Raw genomic sequence first — 27,053 nt, 5'->3', positions numbered from 1 at the left:
GCGGGGCTCGCTGGCAGCACACACAGAGGCTTCTTTAATAAAGTCACCTTGAAAGCACCTCGGAGCCGGAGCAAATCATTTACCGTGAGGGTGCTGAGGCACTGGAAGAGGCTGCCTGGAGTTGTGGATTCCCCGTCCCTGGAGATGTTCAAGGCCAGGCTGGATAGAGTTGTGGTCTGTGAGAGGTGTTGCTGCTCATGGCAGGGGTTGGAACTAGATGATGATAAAGGTCCCTTCCAACCCTTAACATACTACGATTCAATGATGTCAGGCCACTACCAGTACCCCCTCCCAGCACGGCTCCCGTTCCCGTCACCCTCGCTCCCTGCGGCTCCTTGCGACGGACAAAGTCTGGCCCCGACCGCCCTCGCTGGCTCCGCGGGAAGCCGAGCGGGGCAGCCCGGCCGAAGCGCAGGGCAAGAGCCGCACCCCGGCTCCCACCCGGACATGACATCCCCGGCCCGCGCACGGCGTACCACCGGCAGGGAGGCCCGTACCACCTGCTGGGGCGGGGGAGGGGTACGGACACACGCCGACAGAGACCAGTGAACGGTGAGCGTGGCGGCGAAACCTTGCCCTTCGCCACAGCCACCTGTGATTGTTTTAGCCATGTTCCATGTCCGCCGGGGAGCTGGGACAGCGGGGCAGGCTCTGGCGCGCCCGCTGTTCCTCCCTCCCTCCTTCCGTCTCCCCCTCGGGAAGCGATGATACCACCCAACGTGGGACTCTGGCGGAGCGGACGCTACTTGCGGATGCCCAAAGGGCGCGACGGATGTTGGCCAATGAGAGCGCGGCCTTGCCGGGGTCCAGCCAATCGGAGGCGCGACCGCGGCTGGGGGCGGGGCCGAGAGGCGCCGGAAGTGTCGCAGGTGGGAGCCCGTGGAGCTCCGGGAGCCCCCGGGCCGCGCTCATCCCGAGTGGAAACGGGGAAACCTGGAAGGGGCGAGCGGGGGCACAGCCCAGAGCGGTCGATCAGCCGTGCGGGCGTGGCGGGCGGACTCGGGGGGAGAGAAAGACACTAGCACGAGCAGTACAAAATGCAGAGCCTGGGCAGTCCACGCGTCGAGGTTTCTGTTTGCAGAGGAAGGATTCGTGTTTTGCTGTTCCACTGAAAGAGTTATTAATTAATTAAGGCTTGGTAATGGAGATATTAATTCAGTGGTGCCGTGCTTTAAAAATAAAGGTGTAACGGTGAGGAACAAACTGCCTCTGTACAATGAAGCCTTAGTGCATTACTGTATCCTGGGCTTTAGGATAAGACTTATGGCAAATGAGTCAATAATTCAGCTTTAAAACATTGCAGCTAAGGTGCAATAGAGTTGTGTGTTCTCTGCCATGGATCTTTTTTTCCCTTCTTGGTAGTGTTTTGTATGCGTTTATAATTTGGCTAAAGTATTAAAAGTAAGGAGGTGACAGTACATTTTGGTCTGTTATTCTTTCAGGGGGACTGGAGCTGCGCAGCCAGGATGACGCTTCAGGAGCTGGTGGCTCGGGCAACCAGCCTGCACTCGGATAGAGCAGCAGTTTGGTTTGATGAATGCACTGGGAAACCTCCAGCTTTCTACACCTACGCCACGGTGGTTGAGCTGGCCAGGGAACTAACAGCTTTCCTTCAAAAGTACTGTGACCAGCAAGGCAAATGTGAAATAGGCCTTTACTGCTATCCAGGAATAAACCTGCCATCTTGGATCTTAGGGTAATGGTTTGAGCGTTTGCAATGTGTGTTAGGTTTTTAAGGGTCATCTATATGAAAGCAAATGTTACAGTTTGTTTAGATTTTTAGTAACAGAAAAAATGCAGTAATGCCACAGTAGTGCAATTAAGGGGTGCTGCAGCATTACATTCTTTAAAGAAAAAGGTGGCACTATTACAATGTTTTGCAAAGCCTCTGCTGAAAAAATTTTTGAATCTTAAGTTCCAAAGGTCTGAAGAGTCTGTAACTGCATCCTTTTTTTAAAAAGCAATTTAGCATATTTATAGAAATACCAAAAAATTGATGACTGGTATTTTTGTTCTACTTGTTTAAAAAATTGAGGTGATCTGACAGATATCTATTAAAAAAAGGACTATGCAGGTTTTTTAATGTATTGTCTTGCTGGCAGAAAAGATGCTCTGAAAACAAAGTCCATGTTTTAAGCTAAATGAATATATGTTTAATGTTCCATTACAAATATTGCAGAAAGAATTGCAATGCAACACTAAAATGATACTGATTAATTAATGGCTAGGAAGTTGAAATGTTTGTGGTCTAAATGCTCGTGTTAATCCAGCATTTTAAAAATCTTGCTTCTGCTGATTAATTTTAATGTTTGTATCTTTTATAGACATATCTTTTGTATCTCTAGCATTTATGACGTATTAGAGAATCACAGGATCACAAGTATATTTTCTTCAGCTGATGTTTACAGCAGCAGTTGTGCTTCCTGGGGGAATGGTCTGTGTCAGTATTTTTCTGTTGTCACACTGCGTGTAAAATACACAATAGCACAAGAAGAGATACCACAGTGGAATATAAAGATTTCAGTGGAGTGAGTGAGCTCTGTAATCATAAATCTCCCAGAAGCACTGAGAAACGTTCTCACTGGTCAGGAAACACTTCCAGTGCGGCAGTGGAGCAGGTTGCCCAGAGATGTGCAGGCACCATCTCTGGAGGTGTTCAGAGTCCTGAACAGTCCAGTCTGGTGTCAAAGCTGGCTCTGCTTGAGCAGGAAGTTGGACTCGACATATTGAGGTCCCTTGCAGCCTGTTTTATCCTGTATCCCAATGAACTGAACAGTAACATAGCTTTCTTTTGCTCTGTGAGCAGGAGCTACTTGGGTGCTTTGATTCCTGCAGCTGTCACTGCCGAGTAGCTGACTGAGATCTGATGCAGGGCAGGTGCTCGCTAACACAAGTGGCTGTTCAAGCACAGAGAGTGCTGCTGTTTCCATGTCTCCATTCGGGATCTCAGCATTACTGCAGTGACAAACCACTTGCACAAAGAGGAAGTATAACTAATTGTACATACAGTACAGAACACAACAGTAGAAGAAATGTGAAGATTTATGGGGACCGTTCATGTGTTAGTGGCCATGCACTCACCTTGGCGTTTTCTGTGGTGGTAACGAATTCCAGGGCTTGTTGTTATCCAAGGGTGCCGCTAGAGGTGGGCAGCGAGCAGCTGCCGAGGGCACGCTACAGGGCAGGGAATGGGAGCACAGAGGTAGTTGGTGCTCCCCGTGTTTTTTAGGGAAGACGTTCCAGTAACGTGCTCAGATTTTCTTGCGCTGAATTGTTTAGACTCGTGGTAAAGTGTTTTCAGCGTGCAGGCTTTTGCTGGTTTTAAAATGTGTTTCTGCATGTTGTATATGTATAAAAAGCTTATTTTTCATAGAATCATAGAATATGCAGAGTTGGAAGGGACCCATCAAGATCATCGAGTCGAACTCCTAGCCCTATGCAGGACACCCCAAGAGTCACACCATGTACCTGAGAGCATTGTCCAAATGCTTCCTGAACTCAGACAGGCTTAGTGCTGTGACCACTTCCCTGGGGAGCCTGTTCCGGTGCTCAACCACCTCCAGCAGAAAAACCTTTTCCTGATATTCAACCTAAACCTCCCCCAACTCAGCTTCACTCCATTTCCTCAGTCCTGTCAGTGGCTACGAGGGTGAACAGGTTGATACCTGTCTCTCCACTTCCCCTCACAAGGATATTAATTTTTGTTCCTAGTCAGCAGCAGAAAGTTTTAAAATATGGTGCTGTTGATGTAAATATACCTTTGTCATCACTTACTTGCTTGGCCAGAAATAATATTGAATGTTTTTGTCTAGCTTTCATTTTTTCCCTTGTTGCAAAATACCAAAAGGCAACACTGACTATTCATTCTATTTTATTACCAAAAAAATCCTTCAAAGTCATGTTGTGACTACATTTTCTAGCTCAGCCAACTATAAAAGTTTAAAAGAAATGTTAATGAAAATTTAGAGGATTTTCTTAAGTTTTCTTAAAAGTTTATAACATTTGTGTCTTGTTAGAATCCTTCAAGTTCCAGCTGCCTATTCACCTGTTGATCCAGATGCACCACCAACCTTATCCACTTACTTCATGAAGAAAACCAATCTTCAGTATATTCTTGTTGAGAATGACAAAATAAATGTAAGTTTTCAAGCTTCTACAGGAAGCAGTAAAGAGCACTTTGGATGTGTAGATATTCAGATTGTATTCTGTTTTAATAAGCTTGGATGGGGTGCTTTTGTTTCTTCATACCAAGAGATTGTTTTTCTCATTCAGAAAAGAACATCTTTAAAATTAGAAGTATGAAGTGCTTCTCCTCCTCTTCAGAAAAAATGCCTTCTTTTCTGTTATGCTGTTATTTAGACAAGCTTGTTGGGTACCAACATTGGAAGACTTTTCCAGACTTGTTTCTTCATATGGCAAAGTTAAGAGTTGGAAATCTGCAGTAGTTCATTTAATACTTTAGTTTCTTTTTGTCCAACTCCTCCCAGTTTTTATACCCTCACTCATTGCAAAGGGAACAGACAAGATGGGACCATTTAGTTATAATTCAGTCGTTTGTCTTCTGCAGCATTCTTTTGTATATTTTCCTTTTCTTTTTCTTTCTTAGAGAATTGTTTATTTCGCATTTATGAAGTCTATGTTCACTCATATTTAATATGTAAAAACACATGAGCTTAAAACTGTCTGATGTGTGTCCTCCAAAAGTAGAGGCATAAAAAAATCACAACTTTTTTGTATGAAATGCTGTTGCCTATTTCATTGCATACAGTAGAACAATAACAGTGCATCCTGAGTTCTGCTGTTTGAATTGTTTATTTTCTCTTACAGAAATTCCGGATGTCCCATGTTGGGTGTTTTTCCCATGATTCTTCCACAATAGAACATATTGGTTTAACTCTCTTCCAAATGAGCTCGAGCAACACTGATTTAAATTCACAAGTAGATGATACGAAAAGTAAATGTGAACCTTTCAAAGCTGTGGGTAACTCACAGCCAGAATATACCGTTTGTCCAGATCAAACTGAAGTAAAAACATCAGAAGGAGGATCCATGGACGTCAGACAGAGAGACACTTTAGCGTATGTCTTGCATACATCAGGAACTACAGGGATCCCCAAAATAGTCAGAGTGCCTCATAAATGTGTAGTGCCTAATATTCAACATCTTAAGTAAGTGTGGTTTTCAGTTTTCCTTTCAAATGCTTTTACAAATTTGATGTTGAGGGAATTTTTTTATTTTTCTTTTAATACTTCAGAGGAGTGTAGGTAGGGTTTTTACTAGCACAACTTCACTTCTTCCTCCTCCTTACCTATGTTTTCAGATTTATTTGTATTTTTTTATTTTGTTTCTAAATAGAATCATGTAACATTTTGTTTAACTGAGGGCTGTGCTTCAAATAATATACTGTTGTTGTAAGGATTCTGGCTTGTGGCTTAAAAGAAACAGATAACAATATGAATTAAAATAGATAACAAAATGAATTATTTGTTCACAGTTATATTCACTGTGTTCTGTAGGCTTTTAGTCCCAATTCCTTTCTAGTCTACCTAGGTTTCTTGCTGCTTCATTTAATACTTTAAAAAAAATGTATTATGGAAAATACCATCATTTTTTCTTTCTTTTTCTTTTCTTTTTTTTTTAAATGCGCATCCGTTAGTTGAAATATGCCTCTCAGTGCACTGTATTGGTGCATAACATGGTGGGTATCATTGTAGGTGACAATTAGTTAAATCAACAGTTACAGTTCAGGGGCTCGTGCTCCAATTATGTGGCCTGCATATGCCTACATATTCAGAGCAGCCCTTACGATCTGAGCTTTGCTAATATGTATTTCTTTCATGCTTTCATTTTCTAGTTTGGAAGTGGCTTTTGAAGGCATGCATCAGATTTGTAATTCCTAACTTTCTTATTTCAGCTCCATATTTGAGATCACACAGGAAGATGTGCTGTTCCTGGCTTCTCCTCTAACATTTGACCCGTCTGTGGTTGAATTGTTCATGGCTCTGACAAGCGGAGCGTCTATTCTCATAGTACCAAACACTATTAAAATGATGCCTGTGGAGCTCTCTGCTGCTCTGTTTCACCACCACCGTGTGACAGTGTTGCAGGTAGGCAACACCTAAGATAAGTGTCTTCAATGTCTTGCTTTGCACTTTTGCTAACATGTGCTACTCTTTCGTCAGCGTAGACGCTGCTGGTAATGGGAAAAGAGCATTCTTCCTCGAAGGCAGTAGAAAATTTGATCAAAACCATTTGATCAAAACCTCAAACATTTTGTGATAGAAAACAACTAACGATTATTTGAGGAAACCATTAGTTATTAAGAATTAATTGAATTATATTAATTGAACTCTTTGTTCTGAAGAATCTGGTAATAGAATAAACTGTTATAGACATTTTTAGCACTTTTTGATGGACTTGATTTTAGAGCCTTTCCTCATAAACAACTTTTAAGTTGTAATGGTAGTCTTTATGCTAAAAGTACAGCTAAACCAGTGCTATGTATAGGGTGATAAAATTTCTATTGTTTTTACCATAATGAAAGCAAGAGAATAATTGATTTCACAGCAACACATTGTTTTCAGTTCACCTGTTTATGTGAGTCTTCATGTGTCTCTTATGTCTTAAAATAGGTCATCTCCTATATGATTTCAATTTTAATAGTTTTAAAGTTTGCAGAATTTACTTGAAGCATCCAGCATGGCTGAATAAGTGTAGCCCATGCCCTGTAATCCTGTCCTGTTCCTCTTATCCTGTGACTGGTTGCCTGGCAGAAGAGGCCAACCCACACCTGGCTACAGCCTCCTTTCAGGCAGTTCTAGAGAATGCTAAGGTCCCCCCTAAGCCTCCTCCAGGCTAAACAACCCAGCTCCCTCAGCCACTCCTTATAGGATTCATGTTCCAGATCCTGTTCCATTTCCTTTTCTTTTGAAAGAATGGTGCTAGTTGAGATTGTAGGATAAGATTAGTGAGTGGCTAACTGAAGCTTCCATACCAGAAAAAAATCAACTAATTAAAAATCTGTTGTAATTATTCTCTGCTCCTATTTTTGTTTGTCAGGATTGCTATAAATTGCAGTGGTGTAGAATTTCCTATCGTATACGAGTTTCATGATCAGTTTAGCTCACTTGCTTTTAGGAAAAAAATCTGAGGTATTGCTCTCTATTTAGCAAGATTTTTTTTAAATGTGTCTGTTAAGACTTCTGAAGATATGTTTTTTAATCATGTTAAGCAGTAATAGAGAAAGGCAAAATTTGGTGAATGAAGGTATTTAGATATCCTTCTCAGAAAAGTTTGATTTTGTGGGTGTTTTTTGATCATTGTCCTAATCAGTGAAGGAAGGGCTTCTCAGCTGAATTAATGACAGAAATGTTCTCCTTATAGCTTAACTGATGATTTTGTGATGTTTCTTAAATTATAGAAAGACATTACCTTCCCTCCTTGACTTTCTTGAGCAGACTTGAGAAATCTAAAAAGTGATTATGAGGAAGGGAAGAATATAAATTTTTTCCCTATTTTTTTTTTCATTGCTGTTATTCACTAAAGTTAAAATTATCAGTTGAAAAGAAATGGTCTTCATCTAATACTTGAAGAAAGGAACCTGGTAAAAAATAATTCCATTCATTTTCCAGTCCTCTTAAGAGAAAAGTAGGCAAGAATAGGAGTGAAATGTGTCTGATAATATGATTCACTGTTTTTCCCTCAGTGAAAGGGCTCTGCATCACCAGTAGTTTTACAGAAGTAGTTGCTTAAGGAAAGTGGTTTGGGTTTGAGGGGTTTGGTATTCGTTTTTATCTCTTTTCCTCCTGCTTATTTTAGAGTGTGATGTGAAAGCTTTCAGAAAAACTAATTCTTGTAAAGTGTTATATTTACACAAATCAAGGACAACGCAGAATCTGACATCCTAGGAATTTTTAGTATTACGTAAAGGTCTTTACATGTTCTGTATGCAGGTGAATCAGATGTATAGATAATATTTTTGCTGTAACATTCTGAATAAAGAAGACACTCGGCAGAAGAACATTGATTGGTGCTGATAGTATTCATTAAATGCTTCATGTAAGAAACAAAACACCACTGTGATGTATACTGGTATCAGATGGTTGATGCCATCTACTATATGTAAATGTTTTAAAGTACATCCACAGTGCAGCTGTGCAGTGAATATGATAAAGCAGGAAGAGATGTACACATATACTGAAAAAATATAACAAGTCTTTCTCTTTGGTATTTTTTTTCCTTTTTCTATTATGTATTATTCAGGCAACACCAACACTTCTCAGAAGGTTTGGAGCTCACATTATTAAATCAACAGTGTTGTCTGCAAATACTTCGCTTCGTGTCTTAGCCCTTGGTGGTGAAGCATTTCCTGTACTGAGTCTCTTGAAAAGTTGGAAGCACAAGGAGAACAAAACAAGTATTTTTAATCTCTATGGTATTACTGAAGTGTCAAGCTGGGCCACTTGCTACAAGATTCCTGAAGAGGTTTTTAGTGCCGATTTTAGGTAGGAAAATTCACTGTTTTCATGGCTTGGCATGTGAATGATGAAAATCACCGGAATTAGAATCTCAGTCTCATGTTACCAGAGCTACTGAGTCCTCATGTGTGTTTATACTGGTAGAAAATGGGATATATTAACATAGTGCTTAAACCATTGAAGACTGAAAATGCTGGATGGTCATGAAGTGTTACTAAATTCTCATGTTAAAGTAATTTTCATTCTGGTTTCTCTGAGTTCAAATATAAAATATATAATACTTTATGATAGAAATTGAACTGGAATCCATGCAGAAGTTATTTAAAGTTGCTTTACTTTTAAAGTTTTGCTTTACTAAAGAAAATACATTATTCTATACTTCCACTCAGAAATAGCATCTATATTCAATATATGAGGTCCTGCAAGTGCATGAAGAGGCTGGAAAATGAAGGGAAAGAAGGACTCGGTCTGCAGTTCAACAGAAGTCTATAGTAGATACATGAAATTGAAATTACAGTTTCTTGTATTTCAGTCTTTTCTAAAGGAGTCAACTGTACTTATTGCGAGAACATCAGTAGTAAAATAGAGTAAAGGCTCAAACTAGGTAAGAGAGAGAAAGACTGAGTTAGAAAGCAGTTACACATGCTTACATTGGTTGACTTGATGGAAATTTCAACCTGGGAGACTTAAAAACTACCTGAAGCTCTTGAGGTTCTCTCAGGGTATATCAGGGTCCATTCAGGCCTTATTTTCTGTCACACAGCAGGCTTTTTTGGTATATGATAATGAAACCCATGCACATGGATGAGGTTTTGAATTTTTAATAAATTGATACATTTTTAAAGAAGAAACTTTTGTAGAAAGGAATCCCAAGCATCTACTTTTTCTCTAATACCAATCTTTTAAAAGATTGTATGCTGACTGATCTCTGGAACAATTTTGTTCAGAAGGGAAAGATTTTTACTGTTTCTGTCTTTAATATATTTAGAACAGATTTTCCTATACCTTTGGGATCACCGCTTCTTGGAACAAAAGTTGAGGTCAGAGATACCAACGGATCTGCAGTTCTTGAAGGCGAGGGACAAATATTTATAGGTTGGTTTATATTTCTAATTCTTCTGAGATGCTATTGTTAATTGATTAAGTTTTAATAATGATTATTTTACTTAGTGTTTGCCTCTGATATACAGATTAATATAGCATTTTAAGTTTTGATTGTACTGGGAACCTTCTAATGGTATTTTAGGTTTTTGGAATGATTTTATCTGTGCCTTCATTATATTGACTTTTTTTTTCCTGCTTGCATTTTGAAATTATCAGTTGAAGTAATTTCTATGTAATAACTTAATTAACTGCATAGCCAGATTTGTACGTTGTAGAAATTAAGGCATTGATGATAATCTTATAGTATTTCTTATAGTGCTTGTTAGAATTTAGGAGAATTTGATAAAACACTTTTTATAATTTTCATTTACAGTTAGCCATTTAATATATAAGACCACAATCTTTTCTTGTGTAGGTGGTGAAGAACGAATCTGCTTTCTTGATGATGAGATAACTGTACCGCTGGGTACAATGAGAGAAACAGGGGATTTTGTAAGAGTGCAGAATGGGAATTTGTTCTTCTTGGGTCGGAAAGACAATCAGATTAAACGTCATGGCAAACGTTTTAATATTGAATGTTTGCAGCAGGTAAGTGCTCACATCCAGTGAGTAGAGTATGACTGTAGAAAAAGGCAGGTAAGGAACACATTGTTATCATCAGAAATGGGTATTTATTTATTTTCACCTGGCTTTTAGGAGTCTAAAAGGAATTTGCGGGGTGTAATATCAAAAATCTAGTCAAATAATTGAGGGAGGAGTTTGTCCTGAGTTCTTGGGAATCTGTTTTATTGTGTCGTTTCTTCCAGGAGAATTGAGAACTGTATAAGGACCTGAAAAGTAGTGAGCATTGCACTGCAGTGCTTGTACAGTGATTGTTCTACAAGATTGAGTTCAGACTCTTGGATTATTCCTCATTCATGGCATTTTGGCAAATAATACATATATCTCTGAGGTCATTTTTATGTGAAGAAGTACAGACTTTCAGCTACAGGATGATTTCATAGGATGTTCTGTAGAAATGTGAGAAAAATGTGATTTTTAAAGGTGTGCTTTTTTTTCCATTGTGTTTCTTGCTCATTTTACTCTATTGATGAACTGCATTTCAAAGCAAGACTAATATCTTTTAATTACAGGCTGCTGAAGATCTTTGCCAGGTAGAAGCTTGTGCGGTAACCTGGTATCAGCAAGAAAAGCTTATCCTGTTTGTTTTACCCAAAGATGATTTAAAAGAGAGGGAAACACTTAAAGAACTCCAGAAGCATCTACCAGCTTATGCAGTCCCTGATGAGATTATAGTTATTAAAGCTTTGCCTTTAACATCACATGGTAAATGAATTTATTTATTAAGAACCCTTGACACTTATTTTAATGGTATCTATTGCTTTTTTTTTTTAATTGACCAAAATTCAGTACCTGATTCATGCTTTTGAAATGTGTACATTAGATAATTAACTCCTAGTAGGAAATCATGACCATGTGCTATGTTTTCTTGATAATGTTTCATTTGAGAGTCAAACAGTAGCGGAAGAATCAGTTTAGTTTTAACACTGCACATTTATTTTCTCAGTCATTCCTGTTGCAGTCTGCAACAGAACCCTGACTTCAGCTGGGGAAAAATCAGGCCTTGAAGGTGGGGTTATGTGGGAGGCTAGAGTAAATTTTCAAAAACCTGACTGGGTTTCGTGTAATTGATCAACTGGGTAAAAGGATACTCGTGGAGTTGAGTATGAATAAGGAAATATGTACAAGAATAAAGTGGCTATTTGTGCAGAGCAGGTTTTGGAAGTGTAAATGCTAAAAGAGCAATGAAAAAAAATCGTACTTTATTTTCTACAAAGGCAAAGTTGATATATCTGAACTGAACAAGATATACCAGAACCATCTAAACTCCAGAAGGCGTGACAGTAAGCTGAGTGACGCAGAGGAATTGTGGGAAAGATTGCAGTATTTATGGAAGGTAGTATTTTGAGCTGCCTTTTTATCTTTGCAAGTGGATCATTATACATGTGTCAGGAATTAAACAGTTCTAAGAAGTATGACTAATGCAACCAGAACATTCTAGCTGCCTATAGATTTAAGCAGTACAGCTCTTTCTGTTCAGTTAATACTTAAATATGGTTGCTCTGCAGTGTCCAAGAGGGAGTCATTTATATTTTTCTATCAGATAAAACTGTGGGCTGTGAGGTGTAAGCAATTAGCATGGGAAGGATGTAATGAGCCAGTAGCTTTTTGAATTTTGCTTCACCTAACAAAGAAGGTACCCCTAAAGGAAACAAGGAACTGGGACATGGAAACTTTGTACAAAACAGCTACTGTGTTAGCAGAGTTTCTTATTTCTCAAGATAATTACACACTGAAGAATCCTTTTCTTAAATGGATAGCACAGTTCTGCAATTGTCTCTTGGACTGTCTGTATTATTTCTAAACTTCTATGCTAAAGACTTGTTTTTCAAGATATTGAAATGTGATGTCAAACAGTACTACTTATTTTTGAAAGGTAGACTTCCAAGTTTCACCTGAAAGTGGGATTAGCTGTGGCTAGGACTTGAACAAATAAATGCAGTGAAATTATTTATGTATGCTGATACTTACTGTATTGATGGCAATACAAATGGTAACTCAGAGGGATGGGATGTGCCCTAGGCCCATTATGGACAGCAGAAGGCAATTTCCAAAACCAGAGGATCTGGATTTCACAACCAGTCTTAAGAAGCAGGGAGTGCAGTGAGAGGAGACACAGTGATTTGCTGTTTGTTGTAATAACAATGCCACATCCAAAATCCTTCATGAATTGAAGGGGTTATAACTTCAAAAGTAGGTAGGTAAATAGGTTACTTAAATAATTCAGAAGTAAAAGAGAACAGTTTATATAAGATTTATTAATAATATAACCCACTTAAACTAATTTTATCAAAAGGCATCTAGGTTCTAACTGCAAAGTTGCCATTGATAAATGGTACCAAGATTGCAAACAGCCAATCAATACAGAGCACAAGTTGCTTTGATTCCTTAGACTGCAAAACTGGAATGGAGTAAAACATTTTGTAGTACAGAACTACTTTCTCCCTTCCTCCTCAGCTCTTGTTCCATCACTACCTCTGTTAGCACTAACATGTTTCATGTGATATTTTTTGCAGAGTAGGGAATTTACTCAGGTGTTGATTTTTAGCAGGACTTGTAGGTGTTCAGGTGGATTCTACCCAAATTAAGTTTTTATGTGTGTGACATGGTGTGACACCCATGAACTGGTACCTCTTTCCTTCTTCTTTTCTCTAGTCTGTCCTCGGTCTTCTGGGTGATTCCACTGAAATTTCTAAAGATGCAGTATTTCTGTATAGTGGTGGAGACTCCTTAAAAGCTCTGCGATTTTATGGTGAAATTGAGATGCTTGTAGGCAAAGCTGTGCCTGGACTTCTTGAAGTTATTCTCAGCCGCTCAATTGAAGAGGTTTACAGACATATTCTTAAAATGCTTATTACAAATGAAGACCAAGTTATGAATCCTGACAATGTTGTGAAAAGAAAATTTGATCCAAACAGTGGAGAGGAATTCCATGGAAAATATATTAAACTGACATCTGAAATAGCTCTTGAGGTTACTTCAGGATTAATTCCATTTATTGCACTAAGCAGAGGAAATCATTTTTTCCCTGTGAATTTCACCAAGTCTTTTATGAAACCCAAAAATACAGTACAAGTAGGAGTGGAAATGCTACAGCAGCCATCCTTTCAACATTCCAAGGCTCCAAGTATAATGAAAAGCCACACGCAAGGGTATGAAATGGGAGAAAGAATTTTAACAGTTACAAACAAGGCAAATAAAAACGACTGTTCCTCTGTGCAGCAAATCCACGCAGAATGTGGTCATGTAACAATGGCAGAGTTGGCATTGTCCGTAAGATGGAAGTCAAATACAAGAAAGTGTGTTGATGCATCACCACTGGTTGTAATACCATCTAAGGAAGAAGTATCTGCATCTGTGTATGTTGGCTCTCACTCTCGTGCAATGCAGGCAGTTGATCTAGATTTGGGAGAAATAAAGTGGGAGAAGACCCTTGGAGACCGTATTGAATCTTCTGCCTGCGTATCCAAGTGTGGAAATTTTGTTGTTGTTGGTATGTCTTTTGTTTCAGCTTTCATTTTAAGTTATTTTTTCTGCTGAATATGAGATGAATGACAGAGAATCATATTTCTTATGTCTGAATGTCCTCCATCCATAAACATCCATACCTGCCTCGGAACCAGTTTATTGTAAAAAAAACCAGGAGGAAGAAGTAATTTAAGTTTCATGACAACCAGTGATGGAGCTTATCTAATATAAACACTTGTGGCTTATTATATGTCAGTTTATCAATGAGGAGTAATCAATGGGTATGGGGGTTTTTTTAGTGGTTGAGTAAAGTGTGACCTTAATGGGTTGGTTTTTTTACAGTATGGAAAGGTGATACAGTCTCAGAATGTCTTTAAAATTGATAGAGGTAGAAATTACTACATGGTACCTCATATTATTTTTCAGAGTTTAATTATCTGACTCTTCTTTTTGGAAAATGTGAAGGATATATTTGGATAATTTTTTTTTGTTTTATCATATTCATTGTCAGTGGAGTTGCTATTATTTATCTTAGTGTCAACTTTTTAACTAATGCATATACATCACTGGTTAGCACAGAAGTCCAGGTGGTGCATTTTTTTATGCAAAGGTAATGTTTTTCTTGTATTTTGATTTCTTATAGCTCTGATAACAAAATTAAATGTTTCATTAACACTGAAGGAGTTTCTAGAATAGCAGTTTAGTTTGCATTAGAAAACATAAAAACTTTATTCTTTCAGTACCTTCATTTTCAGAAAGGAAAACTAGAGAAAGAGGTAATGAAAAAAACTTCATATTCTCCCTTTTCAGCAACTTTCCGTGTCTTCTAATATCATTACTGTAAAATCTGATAGAAAGGCAGTGAAATAAGTATATTCTAAATGTAACTTAGAAAGAACACACAAACCAGTCAACTTTGAATGTACTAACTATCAGGAAAGACTTTGAACTAAAAGAGCAGGAGAAGCTTTGGAAAATGTTTTGAAACCCTACATCATGAATAATCCTATTTCTTTCCAGCAGTGATGCAGCTAGCAGCATATATCACACCATAAATGCAAATAATAATTCGTTTTTCCTCTGTCATGTTTTATTTCACACAGGTTGTTATGATGGCTTAGTATATGTGCTTCAAAGCAGTGATGGAGAAATACAGTGGACTTTTGTCACAGAAGACACTGTGAAAAGCTCTGGAGTTGTAGACCCTTCTAGTGGACTAGTCTACATCGGATCACATGACCAACATGTGTACGCTTTGGATATTTATGTAAGAACACTGACTATAGAAGAATAAATATCCAACTTAAACCCTATTTGTAGTACACCAGAGGAAGCTCCACTGGTGTTAGTATTCTTAGGAGTCCACAATCACACTTCTGAAATAGGCCTGCTTGAAGTGGGATTAGGATTATGTGGCAGCAGATAGTTTTAGTGGTGTTCTCAGCTGCGGTTCTTGTGTTACTAATCCTGGTTGAGACCAAATCTTAAGTTTCTTAGTTATTAAATTCTCCATGGGTGTTTCAGAATAGGGTGCCTAGCTAGAAATAGAACTATCTATGGCTTTATGACTGGGGAAAGAATCTTACATTCTAAATGGGTAAATAAAGGGAGATGGAAAATAAAAGGGGCAGATACTGCCTTTTCATTAGCCGAATTTCTTTCATTTACTGGAAGAGAAAGTAGCCAACATATGTGTTGCTGTCGTAGCACGTAGTTTATATCTTCACTTCTTAACTAGTGTCTGCTGAGTTAAACACGGTGTTTCACAAGGTTTGACATGCAACGGTCTTTGTAAACATGAGCTCTAGCTCCAATTGAAAATTGTTTATTAATGTGTTTTCTTGTGCTTACAGAAAAAGGCATGTGTATGGAAGTCACACTGCGAAGGTGGGGCTGTGTTTTCATCTCCTTGTCTAAGTTCTTTTCCACATCATCTCTATGTTGCTACTTTAGGAGGACTACTATTGGCTGTTAATCCAGTATGTACCTTTGTTTACTTGTCTTTGAGCCCAGTCTCAAATTCAAATGAAACTAAAATGTATATCTGAAGTTAAAATTTCTTTTCTGATGAAAGGAAAGATAACCACATATAACCATAAAATATTTTTCGCTTGGGAACCTTATAATTATACACAAGGTTACCATAATAATTCCCATGCTTCAGAAAGCTATCCAGTGATAAAGAGAACTGAAATGACTTGCTTGAAATCACATGCTGAGTGTAGACCAAAATTGCAGTCAGTGTCTTCTCATTCCCATATACTACTTTTATCAGGTTGAGTAGTGAGTGAGAGCATGTCTGTAGATTTAGTTCCCCCATGCCCTCCCTTTGACAGAAGGATTGGAAAAAACATATGCAGAAATCAGAATAGAATCCAGAAAGAAGCCCCTTCATTTGTTTTACTGTCTGCCTGCCATCGTCATTTAAAGAGCTGTCCCCTTAATCTCAGACTGCAGTTATATTCTTTGCACTGGGAAAATGGTATTCTTAAAAGATGTGGAGCAATTTCATGATTTTCTGAGGCGTTGTTTGCTTACAGCTGGTCCTGCCTGATAAAAGAAACAGTGACTTAAAGCAGCTGTTAGCATTTTTGTATCACACAACCCACTAAGCACCTTTATCTCCCACCCACTACAAATGTCCTCAGTAATAATCAATGTAGTATTAGAAAACCAGAGTGTGGTTTTGCATCCCTAGTGGACTGTGCTTAAGAAAAAAATGGGATTTTTTTATACTGTAATCCAGAGTAACATGTAGTTGAGAAACCCAGCTACAAATGAGCCTGCACATTCCGATTTTTAAAAATAACCATAATTCCTAAGGAATTTGCAGGATACTTTAGGAGCATATTGTGACAATCAGACTGTGGGTTGCAGAATTTCCTACAGTATCAATATGACTTCATTAGATATCCTCTGCTTCACTGGTCCATGTCACACATACTGAGGAACTGGGAATGGAGTAAAAAACTGAATTTGGCATTCATTAGAACTACTACTACTACACTATTATCATCGTTACTTTGTCTAGGGGGAGGAAGAAAAGGGCAAAAATGGGTATTGAGTATCCTATGTAAAGCACTAAACATTTTGTTAGAGTAAGATTTGAAGAGTGGTTTTGCTTCTGGTATGCATTCTGGATGGGAGAAGCCTGCTTCTCTTTGATTTTTTTGTTTGTTTTGTTGGTTTGTTTGGAGGTTTGTTGTTGTTGTTTTGAGTTTTTGTGGATTTTTTTCCCCACACTTCATAATGGCCGTGTCAGGCCGTGACGGAAGGGTTGTTTTGTGCTGCTTCTTACAGTTGTGTTAAGCATCAGATATTCAATGCTGCCACTTACAGGTGACAGGGAGCAAGCTTTGGAAAAGCTTCCTGGGAAAACCACTCTTCTCCTCTCCTCACTGCAATGAGAACTACGTCTGTGTTGGGTGTGTGGATGGAAACTTATATTGTTACAGTCATTCTGGAGAAAAGGTAGAAATCGTGTTGTTTTTTTATGTCCATACAAAACCCTGAATAAGATGCTTTATTAATGCTGTTTTCTGAGGTTTAGTGGTTGACATATACCTTTTTGTGAAACAAACAGAAGTGTATATTGTTAGAGAGGGGAGAAAGCAGAAAAAAGTTTGCCTAAGATAATCTATGCAGTTCATGGCAAAACCACAAACTATCAAGTTGCCTGATGCAGTAAGAGAATTTTTAGTCCAGAACTTATACCCAGAGTAAATTGTGAAGTGTAGTGCCAGCAAATGAAATGGTTTCATTTGAAATTTTTCAAGCATGTTTAAGCCATCTCTTCTGCAAGATGGTTGATGATTCAGAAACAAAGGTTTCTTAGAATGTTTTATGCATTTATCAAAAAATTGCCAAATCATAATTCTGGCAAAATACGTGTCAGCCTTCACATTGAATTAAATGAGAGTATTTTTTTAGTCCCTCAGAGATTAATCTTGTTTGTATCTCGTCTTAAGGCAACTGACACCATTTCTGTTTGTTGGCCTGACATGCAGTATACATGGCAATTCCTGAACCTTTTCTGATTATAAAATATATGTTAGCTTATGCCCTGCTCTCTGTCTGCCTGCAGCGGTGTTACAGAACTGATACTCTCTTGGGGAGGGATCTGCACACCATTAGCATGAGCAAAGAAAATCTATATTACAAAAGGAATATCTGCCTTTCTGGCAAAGAATGGCATATTAACAGGATTCTTTAAGTTCGTTACTAATTATGGTACAACAGCCCAAGAACATCCTTTTCCCAAAGCGGCCATCTTTATGTGGGCTTCACATAAGATAGTAACTTTTCCCTCTTCCACATCTATTTTATGAGACTTCTATTGCTTACTCTGTGTGAAAACTTGACTTGTAATTTGACAAGGATTTACCAGCCCTCACTGAAATCTAGTACATCTTTGAAATAAAATGCTCTCCTAGACTACAACTAGTCTATTAAAAAATTATACGAAAAACCTTTGATAATGTGTGGTTATGTTCTTTCTGTAGGTTTGGCAGTTTTCCACTAATGGGCCAGTGTTTTCATCTCCATGCCTCTCAAGTTTAACTAAGCAAGAAATATTTTTTGGCTCCCATGATTGCTTTATCTACTGCTGTAACATGGAGGGTAATTTACTGTGGAAATTTGAAGCCACTTCAAGTGTGTATGGAACACCGTTCATTTTCCAAAGTGATGACTTAAGTAACAAAATTCTTTTGGCAGCAGTATCTACAGATGGCAAAGTGTGGATCCTGAATGCCAAGAGTGGAACAGCAGAAGGAGTAGATAAGCTTCCAGGAGAGGTTTTCTCTTCCCCTGTAGTATGGGGAACAAAGCTTGTTGTTGGCTGTAGAAATGATTATGTTTATTGCCTAGATCTGTATATAACAGGAAAAAAATAACAGCTAAGTTGTTAGGCTGCTTTATTTTTATTGTTTACATTTGTAAACTGAGAACTCACATGTGCCCTCTACCTCTCTGCCTATTTTGCTGCAGGCAAGAGCTGCTCCTTGCAGGCTTATCAGGTAGCATTTTGCATCAGACAGTGTCCAGGGTAGGCTGTACTGATGGAAGGAGGACGGCTGCTCAGCACCTTCCCAGAGAAGGGAGAATCTGTATTAAGATGCCATACCTCGCAGCCTGAAATAGCATGCTTGTCTCTGAGGGAGGAATATATTGCTTTCTCTGAGTCCAGCCTAGCCCGTGCCTGGCTCTTCCATTTATCAGGCTAGTGTTTGTCTAGTCTAGCAAGGTATCTGTGCCAAGGCAAGGTAACCCAAGTAATTTTTTGAATCTAACTTTTAACTTCATTTCTGAAGACATAGCCTGCATTGCATATACCTGGTAGGAGTGACCTGTTTACTATAGTTTGTACAAACTGATTAGTTCTTCTTTTGTAAAGGACCTAGGCCATCCATGACTTCAATTCATTCTAGCTTACACTTAGACTCCATCGAAGTCAGTAGGAGTTACTTCTTGTATTCTAAAGCAGAGAATATACTGTATATATTTGTTAAATTCCAGTGACAGGTACAGTATGAGTTCCAAGATGAAGTGTGCACTGTTCAAATCAACCATTGTCAAATAATTTTTAAGTGATTTCAATGAAAGCTGTCTACATTGTCTTTACAAGAACTATTAATAAAGGGTTGTGTAAATTGGGTTTGGTTGTCTTTAACATCTTAAAGTAAGTACCAGTGGCCTTACTAATGCAAATCAAGTATTTGCAGTGACTGAAGTATGCTTCCCTGAAAGCATTTCTGATTATGAGTCTTCTAAAAGAAGTATAGTAGGAACTATTATCTTATTCTCTCTGATGAGCCATCTACTTTGAATCCTATATCGCTTTATCACATTTGGTTCCTCCATTTTATTATTAGCAGAAATGCATAAGCAAGACACGTGTAGCACCGTAAAAAGTTCTATTTGTAAAGCAAATCTGAACTGCATGAGTTGCAAAAGGAGACACACAGTACATATATAGATTAGATAATTTTGACTGGGTTATAGTTTAATAAGAATTAAAATGACATTAGTATAATAAACAATTGCACTTTAAAACATTTGAAAAATTAAAAAAGTACACAACGAATACCCCACAATTGTACATCTTATAGTTTTTATACATTACTATATGAACATAGAGGTTAATCATATATAACCTTGTCAGAAGAAATGGTATTTTGTGTTTGTATTAGTTACAAAAATTTGAGACAATATACTACATAGTGGCTTGTTCAGTTCTTAAAATATTTTTGCTGTTTTAAGCTGGGTAGTAACGTTTTGGGTTTATTTTTACAGATTTCCAATACTTTATCAGAAATGGTTGCAACAAAGCTAAAGCAAAGTAACACTTCACTTCGTTGGTATTTAGTGCAAATTTTTGTTAATTTAACATGAAATGTCACTGTTGCACGTGTACACTTCAGAAATGTTTCTGTCAAGTACTGCATGTAACAGTTTCCATTGTTACACTAGATACCTTTATGGTTGAAAAAACCCTCTGCTTTGAAGCTTAAGACCATCCTTAATGAAAACTTATTCTATGTGCTGTAAATGGATTGTATTGGAAAATTGCATCCTTATGTCATGCACAATAGCACCTAACTTTGCTATGCTTTTCAGAGTACCAGTATTTTTAATCCTGATTTACTTCACCTTCTCTGTATGTCTACCTGGCTCCCCCTCCCAAGAAATAATTGTAAAGATGGGTTTCGGGCAGTTTAGATTACAAATAGGTACTGCAGGCAAACAAACTTGGAAAAAAACTTAAATATAACTTAAGATGCACTAATTCCTGGTGCTAGCAGAGCAAGAAGAATTAAGGGGCCAATTCTTTCTTCAGATATTGAAGGCATTAAGTTTTTTTTTCTCCTAAGCATTTGCGAGCAGCATTGCCCTGTTTCTGTTTAAAACATAATAATTACTTATATTAACAGTAAAAAGTTACTTTAGAGATTCTGTTTTAATTATGAAACTGAGCAAAACTGATGGCTTTTAACCAAGAAAGCCCATCTTGCTGCTGCATATCTACTCAATCTAACACATTCACTGTGTTTGTGCTATTGTAACCATGATAGGGAGCCACTGTTTGGTGGGAAAGGCTGTACTCGGCAATGACTTGCTGTTTGATTCTGAGAACAGGAGGATACAGCAGGTTTCATTCTGTTTTCTGCATAAAGTGCTACTCCTTATGCTGCATACAGCAGTTTGGCTAAAACACTTCCATGAAGCATATGTGGCATCATTCTATAATGATATATCTTCATTTTATGAAAATGTCTCCTTTTATGATGTTGTAGGCTTAAAGGTTCTTTTAAGCCTTATGGTTATAAGGAGATATTCAGATTTTTTAAAGTCTTCCTTGTAAAACAAACTCAAGTGAACTATTTAATAGTGTGACTTTCAAAAATGCAGACCTAGCTATTTCTATGGGATGTTGAGGATAGCGACATTTTTATTACATCTTGGACTTTATCCTTTTTTGCAAGAGAGAGGGAGTGAACATTTTTATTTTAGTTAGGTGAAGTAATAAAGTTTTCAATTGCCACAGCAGATACCTGAGATGGGGTAAGTAACCTTTTCTGAAGTGATCTAGCTGTATTGGTCAAAGTACAGGAAGTTATCTGAACTACCTGAAGTTGCATGTAAAATCAGGAGTAAAATCGGGAAGAATGCCGAGTTGAAACTCCTGAGACTCTCGCTGACTTAGCTTTCCGTTCTCAGTTAACTTCAGTTCTGCCAGTCTTACTCCTGTGGGAACTTACTGAGACAAATTCCACAGCTACATTTGCAGTGTAGAACAGTTTAATTCCAGTCATTCAACTGATTTAAAGTTGTAATCTGCAATCACTGTCTCTATACATCTTAAATATGGCCAAGCACAAACAGTGATGCATTTAAATTACTAGAAGAAACACTGACTTCTTGGCTTCTTTTTGAAAACTTAATGATATTTGCTCAAATAACTGTGGGGTTTTTAAAGTAGGATTAATTGTTTTCTTCCTAGGAATGAGGGAATATAGATGTAGTATATTAATACTACAATGGAAGAAATTACCTCAGCATTTGGATGGTACCATCTTTCTGCTTATTATTTGCACGTAGAACAGTGTATCCCAAAGTTCTTCATTAGGGAAAAAGCTTTCAAATAGCTGGCAGAACTGACAGTTCATACAGTTTAACGTTTTTTTTTAAATTATGAATAAGAGAAGGGAACATGCATCTTGCTTTAATTTTAACAACAGACTGCTGAAAAAAAATTCTGAGATCTCGATTAAAGTATAGAGATCTAAAATTCCAGAACCGAGTACCCACAGAATTTAAGAAGCATCTGAACTGAAGTTCTGGCCCTTATTATGATACTCACTAAAATTTACATCCAGTATCTGAGCATTTTTAAGTTTTTGAGAGTCTGGCTGTGAAATTTTTGCCATGACCTCATTTAGCTATTTGTCAAAGCAATGGAATATATGACTTGAGTAGGCTTAACAGTGAGCTAGAGCAAAATGGTAATCAGTTCAATTTTCAGTCCTTCCATACATGCATTTTCAATTTTGTCATGTGTAAAATGCAGAATAAATAAAAGAAAGCAATTAATAGCAATAGAGATGTAGTTTTACAGTTTACTTTATGATCTGTGGACAGTCACTCCAGGCTTTTGCTTTCCTCTTGGCTAATGCAAGCCAGGCTGGTTCTGTTGACACAGGGTTAGCATCAGGCGTAGAGAATCTCTTGGCCACCTCTTTTGTCAGTGGGGTTGATGGAACAGAGTCTGAAATTTCCACTGCAGAGGAAAAACAAAAAAAACTTTAGTTGAACCTTGTGCTTTGTTGCAGGATTCTAAAGATTTCACTTATATGTGAAGATGAGCTCAGCTGGTTAGAGCATGGTGCTGATAACACCAAGATCGTGGGTTTGATCCCCTTATGGGCCATTCACTTAAGAGTTGGACACAATGGTCCTTGTGGGCCCCTTCTAACTCAGAATATTCTGTGAAACTCAACTAAACTTAGTATCAGATCATGCCTCCTTAACTGTTGTTGATTCTATATTCTGAACCAACACTTGATATTTATTTCCAACACTTTTAGGTAAATCTTACTGTATGTGCATAATAATCAAATGAGGAGGAGCTGAGTTTCCTTTTTCAGACGTGACTCCAAGTAATCCAACTCACAAAAACAGGGACAAAATTTTCAGTCTCTGTGAGAGCCAAACATTTCCAGTTTGCCAGGCTTCCTCTTTACATAAACTATTTTGATTACATCTGCAACATAGCAAACAATGGGAAATAAAGCTAGGGGTTTTTTTTCTCTTTGGTAACACAGCTGCTGCACATGTTTAAGCCAACTGCATTCAATAGGATTTAGAGTCTCTCTTCAGATTAGTGTTCTTAAATAAACTAAGAGAAGAAAGTGGTCCTGTAGTTGCCTGCCTCAGTTAACCCTGCCTGTGAGGCTATCCTGAAAAACAAATAAACCTGCTTTCTCCATTAGCTGTTTGACACATTTTCTTCTAAATAGTATCTTTAAGACAAACAGCTGTCTCTGCAAGAAAATATGTTGAATAAACAACTGATTTCTAAGAAGCAACTTCACAGAGTAGAACTGTAGAATATATCATAGTAACCAGATGGGAAGATTAATTCTGAGACAGTGAATGCCCTTGAAAGCAACCTGGATAGAAATGAGTCCTGTCTGAAACCTATGGAGTGACTCTAAAAATCATAGTTACAAAATAACTCCTCACTCATCCTCCTCCTTACACATCTTCTTTTCTTAGAGCCAAAAAGATTTTTTTTTTGTTGTTAAATGTTCAGATTCAATCCAAATTCCTTTAGTTGAATTTAATTTTCAGGTTTTTAATGTTTTAAAAAGCTTTAAAATTCCATGGATGCCAAAAATTGTTCATGCTTTACAGCATTTTACACATGCCTACAGCATTCCTGTCAACCTGTAACAGGGCTCTATTGCAACCCTACTCCAAAAGATTCAGCAGTGTGATGTTATGCTGTACATGGTACATGGTACATTCTAGCAGAAATCAATTCTTTCTATTACGTCTTTAATCATATATTTCTATCCGTAAGTAAATGAACCCTAGCACAGCTACTACTGTAGATGGATACTTTGAAAAGCTAATTATTTTAAATGCTATGGTAATTTATGCTATTTTAAAGGTCAGACACTCTTATCAGTTCCTGTTGTACAAGACTCAAGTGTAAGACTGAGATACACCTTCTTTTAAGTTTTGGGTGTTTTTAATGTCCTTAAAGGAGAACTCAACAAACTCATTTTAAACATGTCCTAGGCTGGTCTTCTGTCTTAAATGCTCTTCTAATGTGGGAAACCCAAATTGGTCTTGTCATCCATAATAAACAAATACTTGTATATAGATATTTGTGTAATTGCTAATGGCTGCCTGGTTCCAAATGTAGCCAGTAATCACAGGGAAATCCAGTCACTGTTCCTTTTAGGGCCAATAGAGTTATTTCACTTTAGGTGACTGACAGTTGGTAATTCCTCCTCAATTCCCCCCTGAACTCTCATTCTAGTGCAGATAGACTGATCCTGGATAATTGGGGTTTGCCCCTTCTTTAGTCTAATTTGGCATCATCTGTTGTGCTGGAGTTTGATTTCTGCTAGAATTGACCATGTACAGCATAACATCACACTGCTGAATCTTTTGGAGTAGGGCTGCAATAGAGCCCTGTTACAGGTTGACAGGAATGCTGTAAGGCACATGTAAAATGCTGTAAAGCATGAAAATTTTGGGCAATCTATGTGAGACGGTTTGAGTTGGAAGGGACTTTTAAAGGCCCTCTAGTCCAACCCAAGATGTTGCAAATTCTCAGGGATATCTGCTCTGGTGTGCAGCTGCAGTGTGAACATCCAGCTGCTGCACTACTGAATATAGACATGCATAGGGGTTGTTCAGCTTGAGACAGTCTGTAGTGCAGGAGCAGCACTGGTTTAGCCTTTACTGTTACAAATCAGATAAATGAATCACCTCATTGCTTTCAAAAGTTGCATTCCATAGTTCCTGGCTTGGAGTGGTACTGACTAGATGCAACTGATACATGTATTTACTTTCAAAGAAGCCTATGATATTTACTGTGCAACTTGTAAAAAGGTTTCTTCAACACCTATCTATACTCTTCTCCAAAACCTTTAGCCTAGGACTACTGTTAGTCAGAGAAATATTAGGCAAGTTTCTATTTCAACAATCACTTTATACCATCCCAAATATTATGCCGTGTAGGGAAGTATTTATTTCAGTGTACCTGCCTTTTGAGTATGGAATTTTTTCAGCTTAACTGAAGTGACAGATAAAGCAGTACGTTCTGGTTCCAACCTTCCATACCAAATATTTGACTGGTAACAAGCTAGCTTCAACTGAACTGATTCATTTTTGCATTTTTCAGTGAAATGGGATACTCATTTCCAATATTGTGGGGTGAATATTTCTCCTTTACGAACTGGGAGGTGTGAGAACACAACATGCTTCATTTCCAACACAAATACATTTTGTAGAAGTTAAATATCATTCCACTTCTGTGCTAACCCCCAACCTAAAGGCAAAACAGTACTGCAATTTCGATTTACAGTAAATCTGATCCCTCTAATGTGCATTAGTCATGTTCCAAAAATACTGTTGGATATGGCTTGGGGAGACAGCCTAATTTTGTTGACTTGAACTGGGGCAATTCTAAGGAACTGCGGTAGTGCAGCCTTAATAACTGGGGAACCTGCTGAAAACCTGTTAAAATTATGTATTTCCAGCATACTGGCCAGCACATCAGACAGGGACAAGTTGTGTTGTTCTGTGCCGAAAGCAAATTCATTTGTAATTCTAGGGGTACTATATAAGGAGAAAAAAGTAATGTGTTCACTTTGTCCAAAACATGCAATACCATTTCTGAAGTGCAATATTTCTAGAGTGAATCTGAATCTCTCACTGTACCTGTCACAGAAGTTGGAAGGGTGTTTGACTTTTTTAGCTGCTCCCTTCTTTCTAGTCTTGACACAGCAGTCTCAGTTTTCTTCTCCCCTTCTTGAGTTGTAGATTTCTGCAGTGTGCTCGTTTTGCTGCTGCTACTTTTATTATCTGACTGATTACTCAGAGCAGCCTAGAACAGAGAAGGAAAACTGCTAAATGAGAAACAGTCTGTCATGTAATGGCTACAAGTTCGAGATGACACACTTGGTTCTTTCATTCATCACCTGGCCTTTCTTTAACCTTCCTTTTTGGCAAAGGATCACAACACTGATACTTCTAGAACCAACAGTTATTAGAGACTGTAAAAAAAACCACCACAAAGTTAAATTTGTCATGTTGTCACTTCAGTCAAAATACTGAACAGTTTGAGCCAGCCCTGCCCATTAAATACAGCACTGAAACACACTGTGCATCTGCAGGCAACTTCACACACATTGGTTTTCTTCTACCAGTTGTCTATATCAGTGGTTGTGCATGTATCCATCAGAAATCTGGGTCTCATAACAGACATCAAAATATATTTAGTTATCCATGTAATCTCCCTGTTTACCATCTGTGATATCTATATACAGCGTCAGTGTTTGTGTAGCATCACTTTGGTACTGTAAGTGGAAATGCTTTCCTTACTAACATGGAGAGTAAATAACTATTTGGAGAATAGGAAAGAAGTGATACTTGAATTCAGTGCCTGCTTAAGGCATTTGGATGTATCACATGATTGTCCATTTCTTTCATTTATCTGTATTTTATCCAAATAATACATGTAACAATAAAAATAAATTCAGACTTACTAATATTCACCTATAAAGGTGTATTCCAACTGTTACTCCCCAAGCATTAAAGGTTAACATCTTATTTGCTCAAGCTCTAAAAGAACACATTGCACACAATTTTTCTGTTCTATCATCTGCACAGTGGTTTTGTTTATGATTGCCATTAACTACCACCAGATATCATCAAAGTTTACAGTAAAATTGACACACTGTTGCAAAGTATTTTTTCCTGGAGGTCTTGGTTTTGCAAAAGCAAACTCCAGACTTTCAGACTACTTTTTACTCACTGTCGTTTTAGCTTTTATTAAATCTTACAAACAAAGCATTAAAAAAATGCTCTGCATAAGAAAATTAGCTAACAGTTATAATCATGGTATCAGTATTGTTAATAAGCAGGTTCCTAAAGATTGCTTACATTTTCTTTAGCCAGCTTCTCTGCTTGCTTTGCCTCTCTAGCTTGTCTCCTCTCTTCCCTTGTGGCTTGCTGCTCACGAAATCCCTTTTGCTTTTGCAGTGCCAATGTAATCCAAAGCGGTTGCGAAGTTTCCACTTTTTCCATCAATTTAGAGCCATCTAAAGAGTGCCTGCTCTGGAGGACAGGCTTTTCTGAAAGAAA

At 37.9% G+C, this 27,053-nt stretch overlaps 2 protein-coding genes across 15 annotated transcripts in view; one reads left to right on the top strand and one right to left on the bottom strand.

Moving 5' to 3' along the window:
• The first annotated feature begins 851 nt into the window (after nt 1-851).
• AASDH (aminoadipate-semialdehyde dehydrogenase) lies at nt 852-19,325 on the top strand. 7 transcript variants are annotated; one of them, XM_032687027.1, is made up of 15 exons: nt 852-869; nt 1,443-1,696; nt 4,017-4,137; nt 4,828-5,168; nt 5,915-6,107; nt 8,263-8,504; nt 9,466-9,572; nt 9,997-10,169; nt 10,715-10,907; nt 11,420-11,538; nt 12,858-13,695; nt 14,774-14,937; nt 15,524-15,649; nt 17,010-17,141; nt 18,173-18,565. In XM_032687027.1, the coding sequence occupies exons 2-15, from the start codon at nt 1,467-1,469 to the stop codon at nt 18,563-18,565; spliced, it is 3,372 nt and encodes a 1,123-aa protein (XP_032542918.1). In that variant the 5' UTR covers nt 852-869; nt 1,443-1,466. The 7 variants fall into 7 exon arrangements, 5 of the variants coding, with proteins under 5 accessions (XP_032542918.1, XP_032542915.1, XP_032542919.1 ...); XM_032687024.1 differs by having other exon boundaries at nt 866-967; nt 18,173-19,325; XM_032687026.1 differs by lacking the exon at nt 852-869 and adding an exon at nt 980-1,133.
• Nucleotides 19,326-19,648: 323 nt separating this feature from the next.
• The window catches only part of CRACD (capping protein inhibiting regulator of actin dynamics), a 128,248-nt gene continuing 120,843 nt past the window's right edge, over nt 19,649-27,053 (bottom strand). For 6 of the 8 annotated variants that reach the window (XM_032687022.1, XM_032687023.1, XM_032687018.1 and 3 more), the window contains 3 exons: nt 26,853-27,043; nt 25,629-25,794; nt 19,649-22,449 (listed from right to left, as the gene is read on the bottom strand). In XM_032687022.1, the coding sequence (XP_032542913.1) occupies nt 22,289-22,449; nt 25,629-25,794; nt 26,853-27,043 (518 nt within the window). In that variant the 3' untranslated portion in view covers nt 19,649-22,288. The remainder of the gene's footprint in view (nt 22,450-25,628; nt 25,795-26,852; nt 27,044-27,053) is intronic. The other 2 variants (XM_032687015.1, XM_032687017.1) reach the window with 1 other exon arrangement.

Source organism: Chiroxiphia lanceolata, chromosome 4, assembly GCF_009829145.1.
Source record: "Chiroxiphia lanceolata isolate bChiLan1 chromosome 4, bChiLan1.pri, whole genome shotgun sequence".
Classification (NCBI taxonomy): domain Eukaryota; kingdom Metazoa; phylum Chordata; class Aves; order Passeriformes; family Pipridae; genus Chiroxiphia; species Chiroxiphia lanceolata.
Note: the sequence above shows the minus strand (reverse complement) of the source record. Positions and strands in the feature narration are given on the sequence as shown.

Bases quoted from the DNA above. Each gene is read 5' to 3' on its own strand.
- AASDH (XM_032687024.1), top strand. From the start codon at position 1,467: ATGACGCTTCAGGAGCTGGTGGCTCGGGCAACCAGCCTGCACTCGGAT. The intron at 4,138-4,827 runs GTAAGTTTTCAA...TTTCTCTTACAG, and splicing joins TTGAGAATGACAAAATAAAT to AAATTCCGGATGTCCCATGT. The intron at 15,650-17,009 runs GTATGTACCTTT...TGCCACTTACAG, and splicing joins TACTATTGGCTGTTAATCCA to GTGACAGGGAGCAAGCTTTG.